Genomic DNA, 12,229 nt, shown 5'->3' on the forward strand with positions numbered 1-12,229 from the left:
ATTAACAATGTGAATATGAATTTATTCAAAATGGCAACATAACCATATTGAAAGGATGGGGGTGAGGATTGTGTTGCAATGAGGGTTTCAGGGAGTGAGTGTGGGGACACTGTAAGAGGAAGAAATCCTTTTCTTTCAAAATAAGAATTTAATAGTTAACCAAGAGATAAAAAAAACAAGCCCACAAATTTGAAAGGTAACGATAAGTACCAGGAAATAACAAACAAACAGCGAAAACCTTCAAAAACGTTACATCCAGGGACAAGGAAGCAGGAGTTGCAGAAAAAGCTGCAGTTTTAAAAATAAGCCTTGTAAAGTATTTGATGTCACCTGTTGTCCGTCTTGATTCTGAACAAATTGAGAAACAGACAACAGGGAGGGGCAGCCGGAAGAGAAACAACCACTCTTATTCTGATAAAGGCCAATTTGGGGAGGAGGAGCCCCAGACAGACTTATTAACTGAGTCCCAGGGTTGGGCCAGGGGAGGCCTGCTCCCAAGGTGTCAGGACCCCCAAACCTACCACCATACACATATAGATTATTTGGAGGGGGATGGATGTTGCTGAACTGAATGGCTTGCACCCCCTGAACTGGGAAAATGATTAGCAATGAATTCATTTTACGTTCATGCATTGAAGCAAACAAGGATCTTATTTCAGTGTTCAAAACCAAAGAGAGAGTGACACATTCCTGCTGGCTTGCTCTACATACAGCTGACGACCAAGGCATATATATCTTCTTTCCCAATGTCTTAAACTCTGAGTTATATTGAAATTCGGAGCCAGAGGTAGGTAAGGGGGGAACATAGTTTAAGAAGGAAGGCAGCAGGCATACAATTTTTTTGAGCTGTTAGAAAGAAGTGCTCCTTGTTTGCTCACCATGTGGACTGTCCTGACTCTACCTCTTGCCAACAGGTCTTTGTTCACCAGTATTATTTATCCTTCTTTCCTTGCTAATGTGGCATTAAGAGACAAAGGGGTACCCTGGAGGTCACTCAGGAAGTTCCTGCTAGAATCAGGAAGACAGCCAGGGTTTTAGACTCTAGGTCCCTTGTTAGAATCAACAGACCATGCTCCTGCCCTCCTCTAAGCCTGGCCTCAGTCCTGCGCCTACCTTGGTACCCAGGAGGCCTGAGCTGAGCTGGTGTTGCAGAGAAAAACTCAATTTTTGTGCTTCCTGAGCATTTAAGCCTGGAAAAATTCCTGTCTCTAATGTAAGAATCACAGGCATTCATCATTTCTCATTTCCTAAATAGATGAAAAAGAAGAAAGAGCAATAATTCGGGTGTGTTGCTTTAAGTGCTATTGCAAAAACCACTGTCAAATGCAAAGAAGTCTGTACTTATCTCCCTCAACCCCACATATATTTTTTTCTGCTTTTATGGTTCTTATTGAACTGGAAGGGGAGAGCCACAGGCCAAAACATGAGCCAAATGCAAAGGAAAACAAAGTCAGTCCAGGGTTGGGAGCCAAAGGAGAACATTTTTCAGAGAACATCAGGATTTTATTTTGGTATTTATACCTGTGATTTTTAAATAAGCAAAACAGATCTTCTTAGGAAGTAGAAAGTTATCCTAGATTATAGACCAGCTGGTGGTAGAAAAAACCCATAGGTGTCACCTAGGGATATGATCACAACAGGAAAAATGCAACTAACTCTTAGATAGACAGGGACTAAAATATGTCATGTAAAATGAGGACTAGTAGAAAGAACTTAGACACTGGAACCAATATTGGGAAAATGAGAGTCATTTAACATTGGGCAAGCTACTTAGCCTCACTGAGCCTCAGTTTCTTCATCTGTAAAATGGGAATAACAGTGATAAAAGTCATGATATTGAAGAGATAAATGAAAAAGCTTGTTCAGGGCAGCTACACAACATATGTTCGTTCCCTTTGTTTGTTCCTCTTCTCCACTGGGGTAGTCATTAGTGCCAGCCACCAAATTTTTCCCTTCTTTCTCAAGCACTTGGTGCAACTGTACCTTCTTGCTCCCTTGAAAGTATTGCCAGGTGCTTTGCTTTGGCCAGTGATATCTGAACAACAGTAATGAGTCACTTCCCAGCTCAAGCTTTAAAATCAAGTGCAAGATCTGCCATGCATCTTTTTTCTCTAGTGGCAACTGGCAATGTTCCACATAGTGACCAGCTTGGAGTCAGGAGTGAGCATGACATGGCAAAATGCACAAAGAACAGGTGGTATAAATAAGAAGCAAAAACCTTAGTTCTAGCCACTGTGAGTTTTGAGCTCTTTGTTACTGCGGCAGAACCTGCCTGATGGATTCATTCTCTTTTGAGTAAATGCGTTTACCATCAACTCATTAATTCATGCCGCAGATAGGAGCTGAACAAATGCCAAGCGCTGTGTTAGATGCTGGGAAATGTAGGATACTGATTCTTGTCCTCAAGAAGCTCCAAGGAAGAAGGAAAGAAGAGGATCATTGTCAGAAGTCTTTTAGAAATATCCCTCCATTGATGCTGATATCAAATGAGAGTCAAGAATGAGAATTACTGCTTTTGGCCCATGGAATCCTTCCTCTATGCCCTGACTCCCTGCAGATATTAGTAACAGAAAGCGTGGAATTGTAATAAAAGAAAGGAAGAAGGTTGTGTGTTGGGGAAAGAATGAAAAAAAGAGGTGGTTAAACTGACAAAGTAAAAAGTGAGTATTTCATGTTGTCTCTGGGTTGCCCACAACTTCCTGGCTCAGCTATCTCTCTTCCACTTTACCCTGGTGAAAATTTACTAGAGCTTTTATCCCTTAGACTGAATATCAAGTAAAAAACAACCTAAAGTTGCTTATTATAACTTTAGAGCCATTTACGTTTTTAAACTCCTCAATTTATTATGGAAAAGATATAAAAAGCCAAAAGCAATAAATTTTTAAAGGTGAAATTGTAGGCATAGTGCTAACTGGGGATGTCATTTTGGGTGGAAGCAAGGGGAACTCACCAATCCTATCATATACCATGCCATCTTGTTTCTATGATTCTATCTAAATGATATTAGTGATTAGTAAATTGTTAACTCATAGCCCTTTGGCAGTTTTCATTAAGGTTCTTCTCTGAGGCTTTTATCTTGTTCTTTTGTTTGGAACCCATTCCTCCGCTTCTTCATTCTCCCTGACCTTCTGTCTTGGTCTCTAGGCATTAGATGAAACAGCCACCTCTTCCAGTCTTGAACGAGTGGCTTCATATAAGAGATGAACTTTATTTTTCAACCCTGTCCTAGCTCTTCCTTGTCTCTAAACCTTTGTGATTGTCCAAGCAGCCTATTTTATTTGTAACTGTAGTTCAGGGAGTGCTAAGACCTGTCAGTGTCCCAGAGTGGAGATCTCAGCCCCTAGACACAGGCTGATTAGAAGCCAGACCCTCGGGTACCAGCTTTTAAAGTATGCAAATATATACAGTCTTATAGGACCACAAGGGTAAGCTCCACCAGGGCTAAATGACCTAGATATGTTGCTTGGCAGCCCTCGCAAAAATCGGGACTGGGGACAAGTGTATAAGCCTCTATAGGAGATACCTGGTAGCTGTAGCAAGGCAGAGTGTACAGAGATTGTATGCTCAGGTCTAGACCCTTACATGTATGCTAAATTCTGGCCAAAGCTCCAGAACAAGCAAAGGGGCCTCTTCCACAGAAAGACTGACGCTGTGTTTCAGGCTGCTGTCTGTGCAGTGTCCTGGAGTTGGGGGTGTGGTGGGGGCACACAACCTGCCAAGAACTAGCTGTATGGTTGTTCCAGGCCTGTGGGATCCAGGAATACAAGGCCACCCCCACCTCCAGCCACCACACCAGCCAATCAAGGGGGCCTCCCCTGGAGGCAGCAGCAGAGCAGAGCACCACAGAAAAAACTAGGGCACCAGCGGTGTGTCCATCACCCCTCCAGAAGATACCGGGGGTGTGGAGCAGAGCTGAGCAGGGGCATAAACATGGAGCCCACCGGCTAGACCCAGGCAGAGGGAGCATGCAGACTCGGCCCTCAGCCAGGAAACAGAAAAGAAAGCAGGAAAAGTCTAGAGTTAGAAACAGACACAGGAACACAAAAAAGATGGCGCTGGAGCCGCCACCATCCACGGGCAGTGGACCCATGAAGGAGAGCGAAAGAGGGCGCCTGCCAGGCTCCCACCCAGGACAGCATCCCCGTAGTCCTCCCACAGATGTGTCCGACAGGAGGCCTGACCCTCAGGGCGAAGCTCCGGGATACGCAAGTGGGGGCTCCCCCACACAAAATCCCAGCGCCCCTCAACCAGGGTTTTTGTCCTGGGCCCTGGGGCGGCGGAGTCAGAGCGAGCCCTTGAAGAGGGCTTCTCAGGTCCTCACAGCCTTGTGGGGCTCGTGGGTGCGACCCCCATTGGTTTTCGAAGCTAAATGTTGGGGGGTGCTTTTTGCTCAGGTACAGGTCTTTAAAGGAGGGGTGCCTTGATAGGGGGTTCAAACCCCCTGAGCCCTGCAAAGAGAAGGTCTGAGTTTTGAGTTCCTTCCCCAAGGTGGTCCTCCCACCCAGGGTGGGGTTCCCGGCCAGACTGTGTCCCAGCCTCTCCTACCTGACATGTAGGAGTCTCTCAGACGATGTTTCGGGTTTTGTTTTTGTTTCTGGTTTTGTTTTGTTTTGTTTTCAGAGGAAGTTGTTCCTCAGGTAGCTGTGGATTTCATGCTTTCGCGGAGGAGGGGAGTTCAGGATCCTCTTAGGTCTCCATCTTGAACTGGAACCAGGATCTTTTCTCCCTTTCGCAATTTTATATTAAAGAGACATTAGCTGAAGGAGGATCCCGTGCTTTTTAAAATTCATTGCTGATTTTTGAAAGGCTCTCTTCCCGAATTACAAAAAAGAGCTCAACATTCTTAACTGGTAATTACCAATGACGCCTATAAACTCTATGTTCAAAGAAATCATAGTTAATTAAAGGGTAAATATGATACCAGCTAATGTTTGTACTTATGCAGGTATCTAAAAAATAAAAAGTTGGCTCTTTATAGTTATAAGAATATCCCTAAAAAATATATTACAATTTTCTTCTCTTAAGCAGAACCTCGAGTAGAAGATCCAGCCCCTCCCCCACCGCACCCCATGTAGCCAGAGACATCCAGTGCATCAGAAAAATATTAGGATTTGGGGGCCAGGAAAATAAAGACAAAGGCAGAGTAAAAGTATAGCCTAATTGGTTACCCTGAAATCCGTTTTGTATTTAGAAAAGGCAAAATAAATGCATGGTTGTTTTTTTTTTTTTTTTTAAGAGCTTCAAAGCAATACTTTCATTCCCTTTTAATCCTCAACAGTGACCAATCAACTAAGTTGCTTTAGAATTATTGGGGACTTACAGATATAATCATATTGGATGTGTCTGAAATAATTACAATTATTATGAATTTGGGTGTTCAAAATGACCCATCCTTGCCTGGTGGGAACCTATTTTAACTGATTCTTAGGTCCTTTTAGCTCTGATTCTTACCAATCACAACCCTGGTAGTGATTGGTAGCTACCCTGTTTTCTGTAAATATTTATTGACAAAATGTCTGGGATTTGCTTTAAAATGATGGCAAAGGAATGGAGTGCCTGGGTAGCTCAGTGGGGTAAGCCTCTGCCTTCAGCCCAGGTCATGGTCTCATTGGGATGGAGTCTGGCATCGGGCTCTCTGCTGAGCAGGGAGCCTGCTTCCCCCTCTCTCTCTGCCTGCCTCTCTGTCTAGTTGTGATCTCTCTGTCAAATAAGTAAATAAAATCTTTTTAAAAAATAAATAAATACAAATAAATAAAAAATAAAATGATGGCATAGGAAAAAGAGGCATAGATGAAACAAGATTGGCCATGGGTTGATAACTGCCCCCCTGGAGTTTCCTTACACTATTCTCTTACATTTAAATATGTCTGAAATTTCCAAAATAAAAAGTAAAGATTAAAAATGTTCAGCCTGTGACTTCCAAAATAGCACCTAAGTCCTTAATAAGACAGTAGTCTTAAATGCCTGGTCTTGATGGGAGAAAAGGGGATTTGTCCCTTTCCAAGGCTTCTCTTAAGAAATTTTTTTTAAAAGATTTTATTTATTTATTTGACAGAGAGAAATCACAAGTAGACGGAGAGGCAGGCAGAGAGAGAGAGAGGGAAGCAGGCTCCCCACTGAGCAGAGAGTCCGATGCGGGACTCCATCCCAGGACCCTGAGATCATGACCTGAGCCGAAGGCAGCGGCTTAACCCACTGAGCCACCCAGGCGCCCCTCAAAGGCTTCTCTTGATTTATCAAGAAAATGTATCAGAAATCTGAGTATAGAGTTTTCCTCAAAATCAGAGGTAAGGAGCTTTCTGGACATGAATGAGGACATTCCCCCAGCCCCAGGAAGACATGAAGCCCTCTCTAAGATAAAAAAATAGGAGGGTAGAGGGTGAAGAGAGTGGAAAACAGGGAGCTGAAAGCCCCAAAGATTTTCCTGGTGGGTACCTCTGGACAGTTTTGGTCTTGGCCACAGGGCTGGCTAAAAATGGCTTCTGAAGGTAACCTGTGTGTCTCATCTTCTTCCCCTCTTTAGGCCAGATTCTTTTCTCTAGTCCCCCAAAAGACGGACTCAATTTCTTGTGGTCCAGGAAATCTTGCTTTCCAAACAGGGCAAGAAAGAGCACTGGGCTGGGAGTCCAGAAGCCAACATTTGAGCCCTGTGACTCAAAATGACACCATGTCTTAGGGCTCAGTTTCCTCACCCATTAAATGAAAGGTCAGCCTGCAAGATTCAAGATCTTTCCATGCTTTCCATCTCCCTACCTTCCAAACCTGAGATTTCAAGACCCCTGGGCCGGAACACACAGCCCTGCAGGCCTTTATGCCTTTTCACAGAACGTCTCTTCCACCATTACACATTACACAGCCTCCTAAAGAAATATGTGACTGCTGTCACTTTTTGCAGATAATTGGGAGAGGAGGGGCCCAACACAGCTAAACCCCAAAGTTGGCAGCACTTTCAGGCTTTGGGAATCAGGCGCGTCACCGACCTGTACGATTTCTCCTCTCTGTCCTTGCTCGCCTGCAAATCCTGACCCCCGTCCCCACTGCGGAGAAATCTCCTAAGAGACGGCTGCCGGCGTAGCCTCTGCGCCCAGGAGGCGTGGAGCAGAGGGCGCGGGAGCTGAGCACGCTGCGGCCACGCTCCCAGCGCAGAGACGAGAGGGAGGGGCCGGCGGAGGCCGGGCAGCACCGGAGGCGGCGCGCGGGGCTGGCGGCGGCTCAGTCTCCTCCCGAGCCCAGCCCCGGCCGGCCAGAGCGGCGGCGGGCGACAGCCGGAGCCCGAGACCGGGCCTCGGAGCAGGGAGGCGGAGGGCCAGAGAAAGCGGCGGACCCGAGTGGAGGGCCGCGCTCGGGCCCCGCCGCGTGCGCGTCCTCCTGGCGGATCCCGGTAAGTGCGGGCGGCCGAGTCCCCGCCAGCCTCCAGGCTTAGTGGCCGCAGCGGTCATTGTCCCCGGAGCCTGTGGCGCGCATCCCGCCGCTGCACCACAGCCTCACAGGTGGCTCCGCGGTGGACGTGGGTACCCCAGGCCCCGGCAAGGAGTTAGTTAACTCTCTCCGCTCAGGGACGCGGTTTGGAGCCCCCAGCTTCTTCTACCCCGACCGCCCTGGCTTCCGTCTCCGAGGTGGGGGGCGCGGCGGGGCAGGGCCTGCCGTCGGAGTAGACGCCCCGGAGGAAAGCTCCCCTTCCCCAAACCACCCATAAACGATTCAGGGAGATGCGGGCCAAGCGCCTTCCCAAGCTGCGTCTTCGCTTGCTAGTGGGGCGTCTGTCCTTTAGTTTTATTTTCCTATTAACCCACCAGGGAAAGTTTGGGACCTCACAAAGCAAAGTTGGGGCGAGTCTGGGGGTGCACTTCTCCAGCAGGGGTATCTCCCCTGGAGCGAAGCGGCGGGTTTGCATGGGGAGCAGGCTCGATGGAGCTGACCCTGCGCCCTGGGAGTTGAACCTGTCCCTGCCTGTAGCCCTGGCCAGGCATTGTGACAATCCCCGGAGCGCTGTGAGTCGCTTAATCTTTGGTGCTAAGCGTCGACATCTGCAGCCAGCCGAGAATCTCTGATGGGTAGCAGCATCTTAGCCTGGTTTGACTTGTGTTCTTGCTCTGCTCTGCAAACCTGAGCTCCAGCTAATCTCGGTGTTTAACTGGCGTGTGTTTAATTAGCTTATTTTACACCTGAGATGATCTCTGCGAGCCTCTAAAATGAAATCGTTAATGTAAAAAACAACAACCGTGTTTTTAAAGAAAAATTTAAATAGGAGCCTTCAGAATATCCACTGTCGTGTCTAGATATCTAGTTTTACCTATCTCTGTGGGATAGAGAATGAAAACTGCTTGAAATTCTAGCCTACTAGAAGAGTCGGTGTCGGGGCTCTTTTTGTCAGATGTTGTGGACAGAGGTGTTGCTGCAGCTTGCTTATTGTCTACGAAATACACATTGAGTCTCCAGAAATAACCTACTTGTTAGGAGTTGTTTGATTTACTATGCTGTCTAATTTACATATGACTAAAGGTTGTTTTTAAAAACAAGCTTTAGCTGAAAACAATATCTGGATGTTTAGGGAAGACGTCCATGTCACCAGAACATTCTTTTGTAAACTTAAATTTTTTAAAGGACTATTTTCCTGCATCAGACATAGGAGAAGCTTTTCATGAAAAATAAGACGCTGAGATCTTTATGTGTATAGAAAAAGAGTGCTGACTCCTCCGGCACTCAGTGCTTTCAAATGACAGTTTAAATCAGAAAATTGTGCCTTTAACTGGAATTATATAATTGGGTTGAAAGAAAACGCAATGAGTAATTATTGGTTGTCAAATACTTAGGTAGCTCTAAAAGAAGTGGTATCTTTTATCACTGGGCAGTTATTTGTTACATGATTAAAGGTGGGATAAACTGATAGATTTTCATCTGCAAGTTTTTTTTTATATATATATTTAACACACACTTCTACATAGTCTAATGGACATGGAGCTTACCAATATGTTTGAGTATATAAATACATGATTGCTATAAGTGCTTACTAGGTGCCACATCTTATTCTAAATGTTTCCTCTTCAAAGCAGTCCTTGGTGGCAGATGCTATAATTGTTCTTATTTCTGGGATGGGGAAACAGAGGCACAGTGAAGTGAACTAACTTACCCAAGGTCAAACCCAGGATGGGACTTTATCATACCCGCGAAATTCTTTTTGTGGAAAAGACTTATGATTTTGTCATTTACTTATCGTTGTTTTAATTTTTCTTTAAGCATAAATGTCGAAAATATTTCCCATGAAACATAAGAACCCCTGATTGTGGAAGGGCCCCACAAGCACTGTTGACTGTAAAGTGAAGAGAAGTATGAGAGAGCCATCTGGTTGAGTCTACCATCGGAAGACCACCACATCCACCAGAAGCCAACGATGGAACTGCACCAAAGCACTGCCATCCCTTTCCTGGAGAAATGGTGTTTGGAGAAGTCACTCTCTGGCTGCAGGAGACATTATAATGTCAGGAAAAAACTGAAGTTAATTCGAATCTTGGGCCTTCTCATGGGCCTAGTCGCCATTAGCACTGTCTCATTTTCAATCAGTGCCTTTTCTGAGACGGAGACCCGGAGCACAGAAGAGGCGGTGGGGGCAAGTGGCTCTAGCGCCATACACAGTTACCGTCAGAGAACTCTCTTAGATTTAAATGATGAGATCCTGGATTATACTCCACAGCCCCCTCTTTCTCAGGAAGACACATCTGAGAATGCTACAGATCATGCCCAAGGAGACTACCCAAGAGACATCTTTTCCCTCGAGGAACGAAGAAGAGGCGCCATCATTCTGCATGTCATTGGAATGATCTACATGTTCATAGCCTTAGCCATTGTCTGTGATGAGTTCTTTGTTCCCTCTCTGACTGTCATCACTGAGAAATTGGGCATATCTGATGATGTGGCCGGAGCCACCTTTATGGCCGCAGGGGGCTCTGCCCCTGAACTTTTCACATCTCTCATAGGGGTATTTATTGCTCACAGCAATGTTGGCATAGGCACAATCGTGGGCTCAGCGGTGTTCAATATCCTCTTTGTGATTGGCATGTGTGCTCTGTTTTCTAGAGAAATCTTAAACCTGACATGGTGGCCGCTCTTTCGGGATGTGTCCTTCTACATCGTTGACTTGATCATGCTGATCATATTTTTCCTGGATAATGTTATCATGTGGTGGGAAAGCTTGCTTCTTTTGACAGCTTACTTTGGCTATGTGGTTTTCATGAAATTCAACGTCCAAGTAGAAAGATGGGTGAAGCAAATGATAAACCGCAATAAAGTCGTCAAGGTGACAGCTCCAGAGGCCCAAGCGAAGGTTGGTGGTGGTCATTGTTTATTTAATGTTCTGAATGATTATGTATTTGGGATCTACCACTTTCTTAATGGGATGGGGTTTGGGGCTAACGTGGGTAACACATTGCTTTCTGCAGTTCTGTGATAGCCAGACTGACGGGGCAGTGGGAAACATAATTTGGGGATATTCTGGTGGATGTCTCCTGAATTCCCAAGCTCCTGGCTTCCAAGTCAAGCATTGAAGAGTACAGGTTACGTAAGTATCCTAGAGTGGACTCAACAGGTATTTGCTTCTGGAAGTAGGCATAATGATTTTGTCAGCAATTTAATTTTCACAGGAGAGTGTGTGTGTGTGTGTGTGTGTGTGTGTGTGTGTAACTCAGCAAGTTGCAGGTTTTTTTTTTTTTTAAGTAGGTGTGTGACAATGATCAAGAACCCTCTTTTTAAAGATGTTTAAGGAAGAAAGTTTGCTTGTGTCATCAGAGCTGTACCTTTAAGTGAGCAGCAGGTCCCAAAAGGACTGGTCATTGGAAATGGTCACAGCCATTTTTCTTAATCCACGCAATGATCTTCAGACCGCTTGACGAGGAGCTGATGGAGATCCATGAGAGGGAGTCATTGCCAAGCCCTGCTGTCTGCCTCTATGGCTTGATGGCCCACTTTGCATGCCGTGATAAATATGATGCAAAATAATTTTACAGGATTTGAGGGAGTTTCATGCTAAGAGTGGCCATCCTTCCACTTTAGATGGTGAGCACATTGGTATAGGGCTGCGAATGATTGCTCTGCAAAAAGGTAAACCAATTTTTAAAAATAATGGATAAACAACACCAAAAAATCTTGGGTTAAGTATATAATGAAGTTCTGATTTATATCCTAACATTGGAATGTTGTCTCTGAATGTGATTTTAAACAGAAAACCAAAGTACATATGCAGATTTTTCATACGAGCATCTGGGGGAAATTTCATGTATGCAAAAAACAGATGTTGAGTGGAGGGTGAGATATTTTATCAAAAAAAAAAGATATTAACTTAGCATAATTCCTTTATGTTCAGATTGGATGTGCACCCATCATTTTTGTAGCAACCATGACATGGAAGCAAAAAACAAAAACAAACAAACAAAAAAACCCAAAAAACCAAAATGCCAATAATACTATTTATTATGTGTAAAAGAAAAATGTTTTCTACTATATTTTTTCTGACATTTCACTCAGCATATGGTTGTTTGTTAGAAACTGTAGCAAAAAAAAAACAAAAAACAAAAAACAAAAAAGTTATTTAGCAGTAGACATGGCAAGTAAGCATTCAGATGTTAGAACCGAATATATATCCTTACGGGCATCATTGGACCCCTCTTCCTGCTCTAATTTTGTAACCAAATGGATGATCCCTCAAGCCTGATTGCTAGTTTGAGAAGTTCACATTAATAATCTTTGTGTTTATTTCAATTAGAGTACTTAATAATTGCCAAGGGAAGGGCATATTTGTTTAGAGTAAAGGAAACAATTTGTTGTCTTACAAATACACATCAAGGGTAAAAAGTCTTTTCGAGAGCTCAGTATATTTTTGTTTTGTTTCACAACAGTGGAACTTCAGTAAATCACAGGTTCTGCTGAAGGTTATACTGACAACAGTTATAAAGGAATTTACAGAGCAATCCAAAGGTATATTTAGATAATTGATAAAGGAATTTACAGAGCAATCCAAAGGTATATTTAGAATGCAGGGGGCTTTTATATTCTGATTTGAGGAGGAGCTGGTTCTGCATGTTGGAAATAAGTTTTTAAATACAGTTTACAGGAAATATTTAATCAATTATAAACCATGCATTAAAGGAGCTCTGGCAGGATCTTTACCTATACAGTAGGTGACTCTTATGTCATTTTTGTACTTGAAAGTCAGCAGCTTAGGCTGACAATCCTTAGC

General features: G+C 44.3%; 1 protein-coding gene and 1 long non-coding RNA gene across 4 annotated transcripts in view; one reads left to right on the forward strand and one right to left on the reverse strand.

The window, feature by feature from the left end:
- Window positions 1-7,067, reverse strand: part of LOC132024703 (uncharacterized) — a 53,694-nt gene extending 46,627 nt beyond the window's left edge. For both annotated transcript variants that reach the window (XR_009406286.1, XR_009406287.1), the window contains exons 1-2: window positions 6,981-7,067; window positions 4,546-4,726 (exon numbers count right to left, since the gene is read on the reverse strand). This is a non-coding gene — a long non-coding RNA (uncharacterized LOC132024703). The remainder of the gene's footprint in view (window positions 1-4,545; window positions 4,727-6,980) is intronic.
- A 125-nt stretch (window positions 7,068-7,192) lies between these two features.
- SLC24A2 (solute carrier family 24 member 2) overlaps window positions 7,193-12,229 on the forward strand; it is a 238,957-nt gene continuing 233,920 nt past the window's right edge. The window contains exons 1-2 of one of the 2 annotated variants that reach the window (XM_059411572.1): window positions 7,193-7,381; window positions 9,238-10,321. In XM_059411572.1, the coding sequence (XP_059267555.1) occupies window positions 9,392-10,321 (930 nt within the window). In that variant the 5' untranslated portion in view covers window positions 7,193-7,381; window positions 9,238-9,391. The remainder of the gene's footprint in view (window positions 7,382-9,237; window positions 10,322-12,229) is intronic. The other variant, XM_059411573.1, reaches the window with a different exon arrangement.

The sequence above is a fragment of the Mustela nigripes genome, chromosome 9 (genome assembly GCF_022355385.1).
Source record: "Mustela nigripes isolate SB6536 chromosome 9, MUSNIG.SB6536, whole genome shotgun sequence".
In the NCBI taxonomy this organism is placed as follows: domain Eukaryota; kingdom Metazoa; phylum Chordata; class Mammalia; order Carnivora; family Mustelidae; genus Mustela; species Mustela nigripes.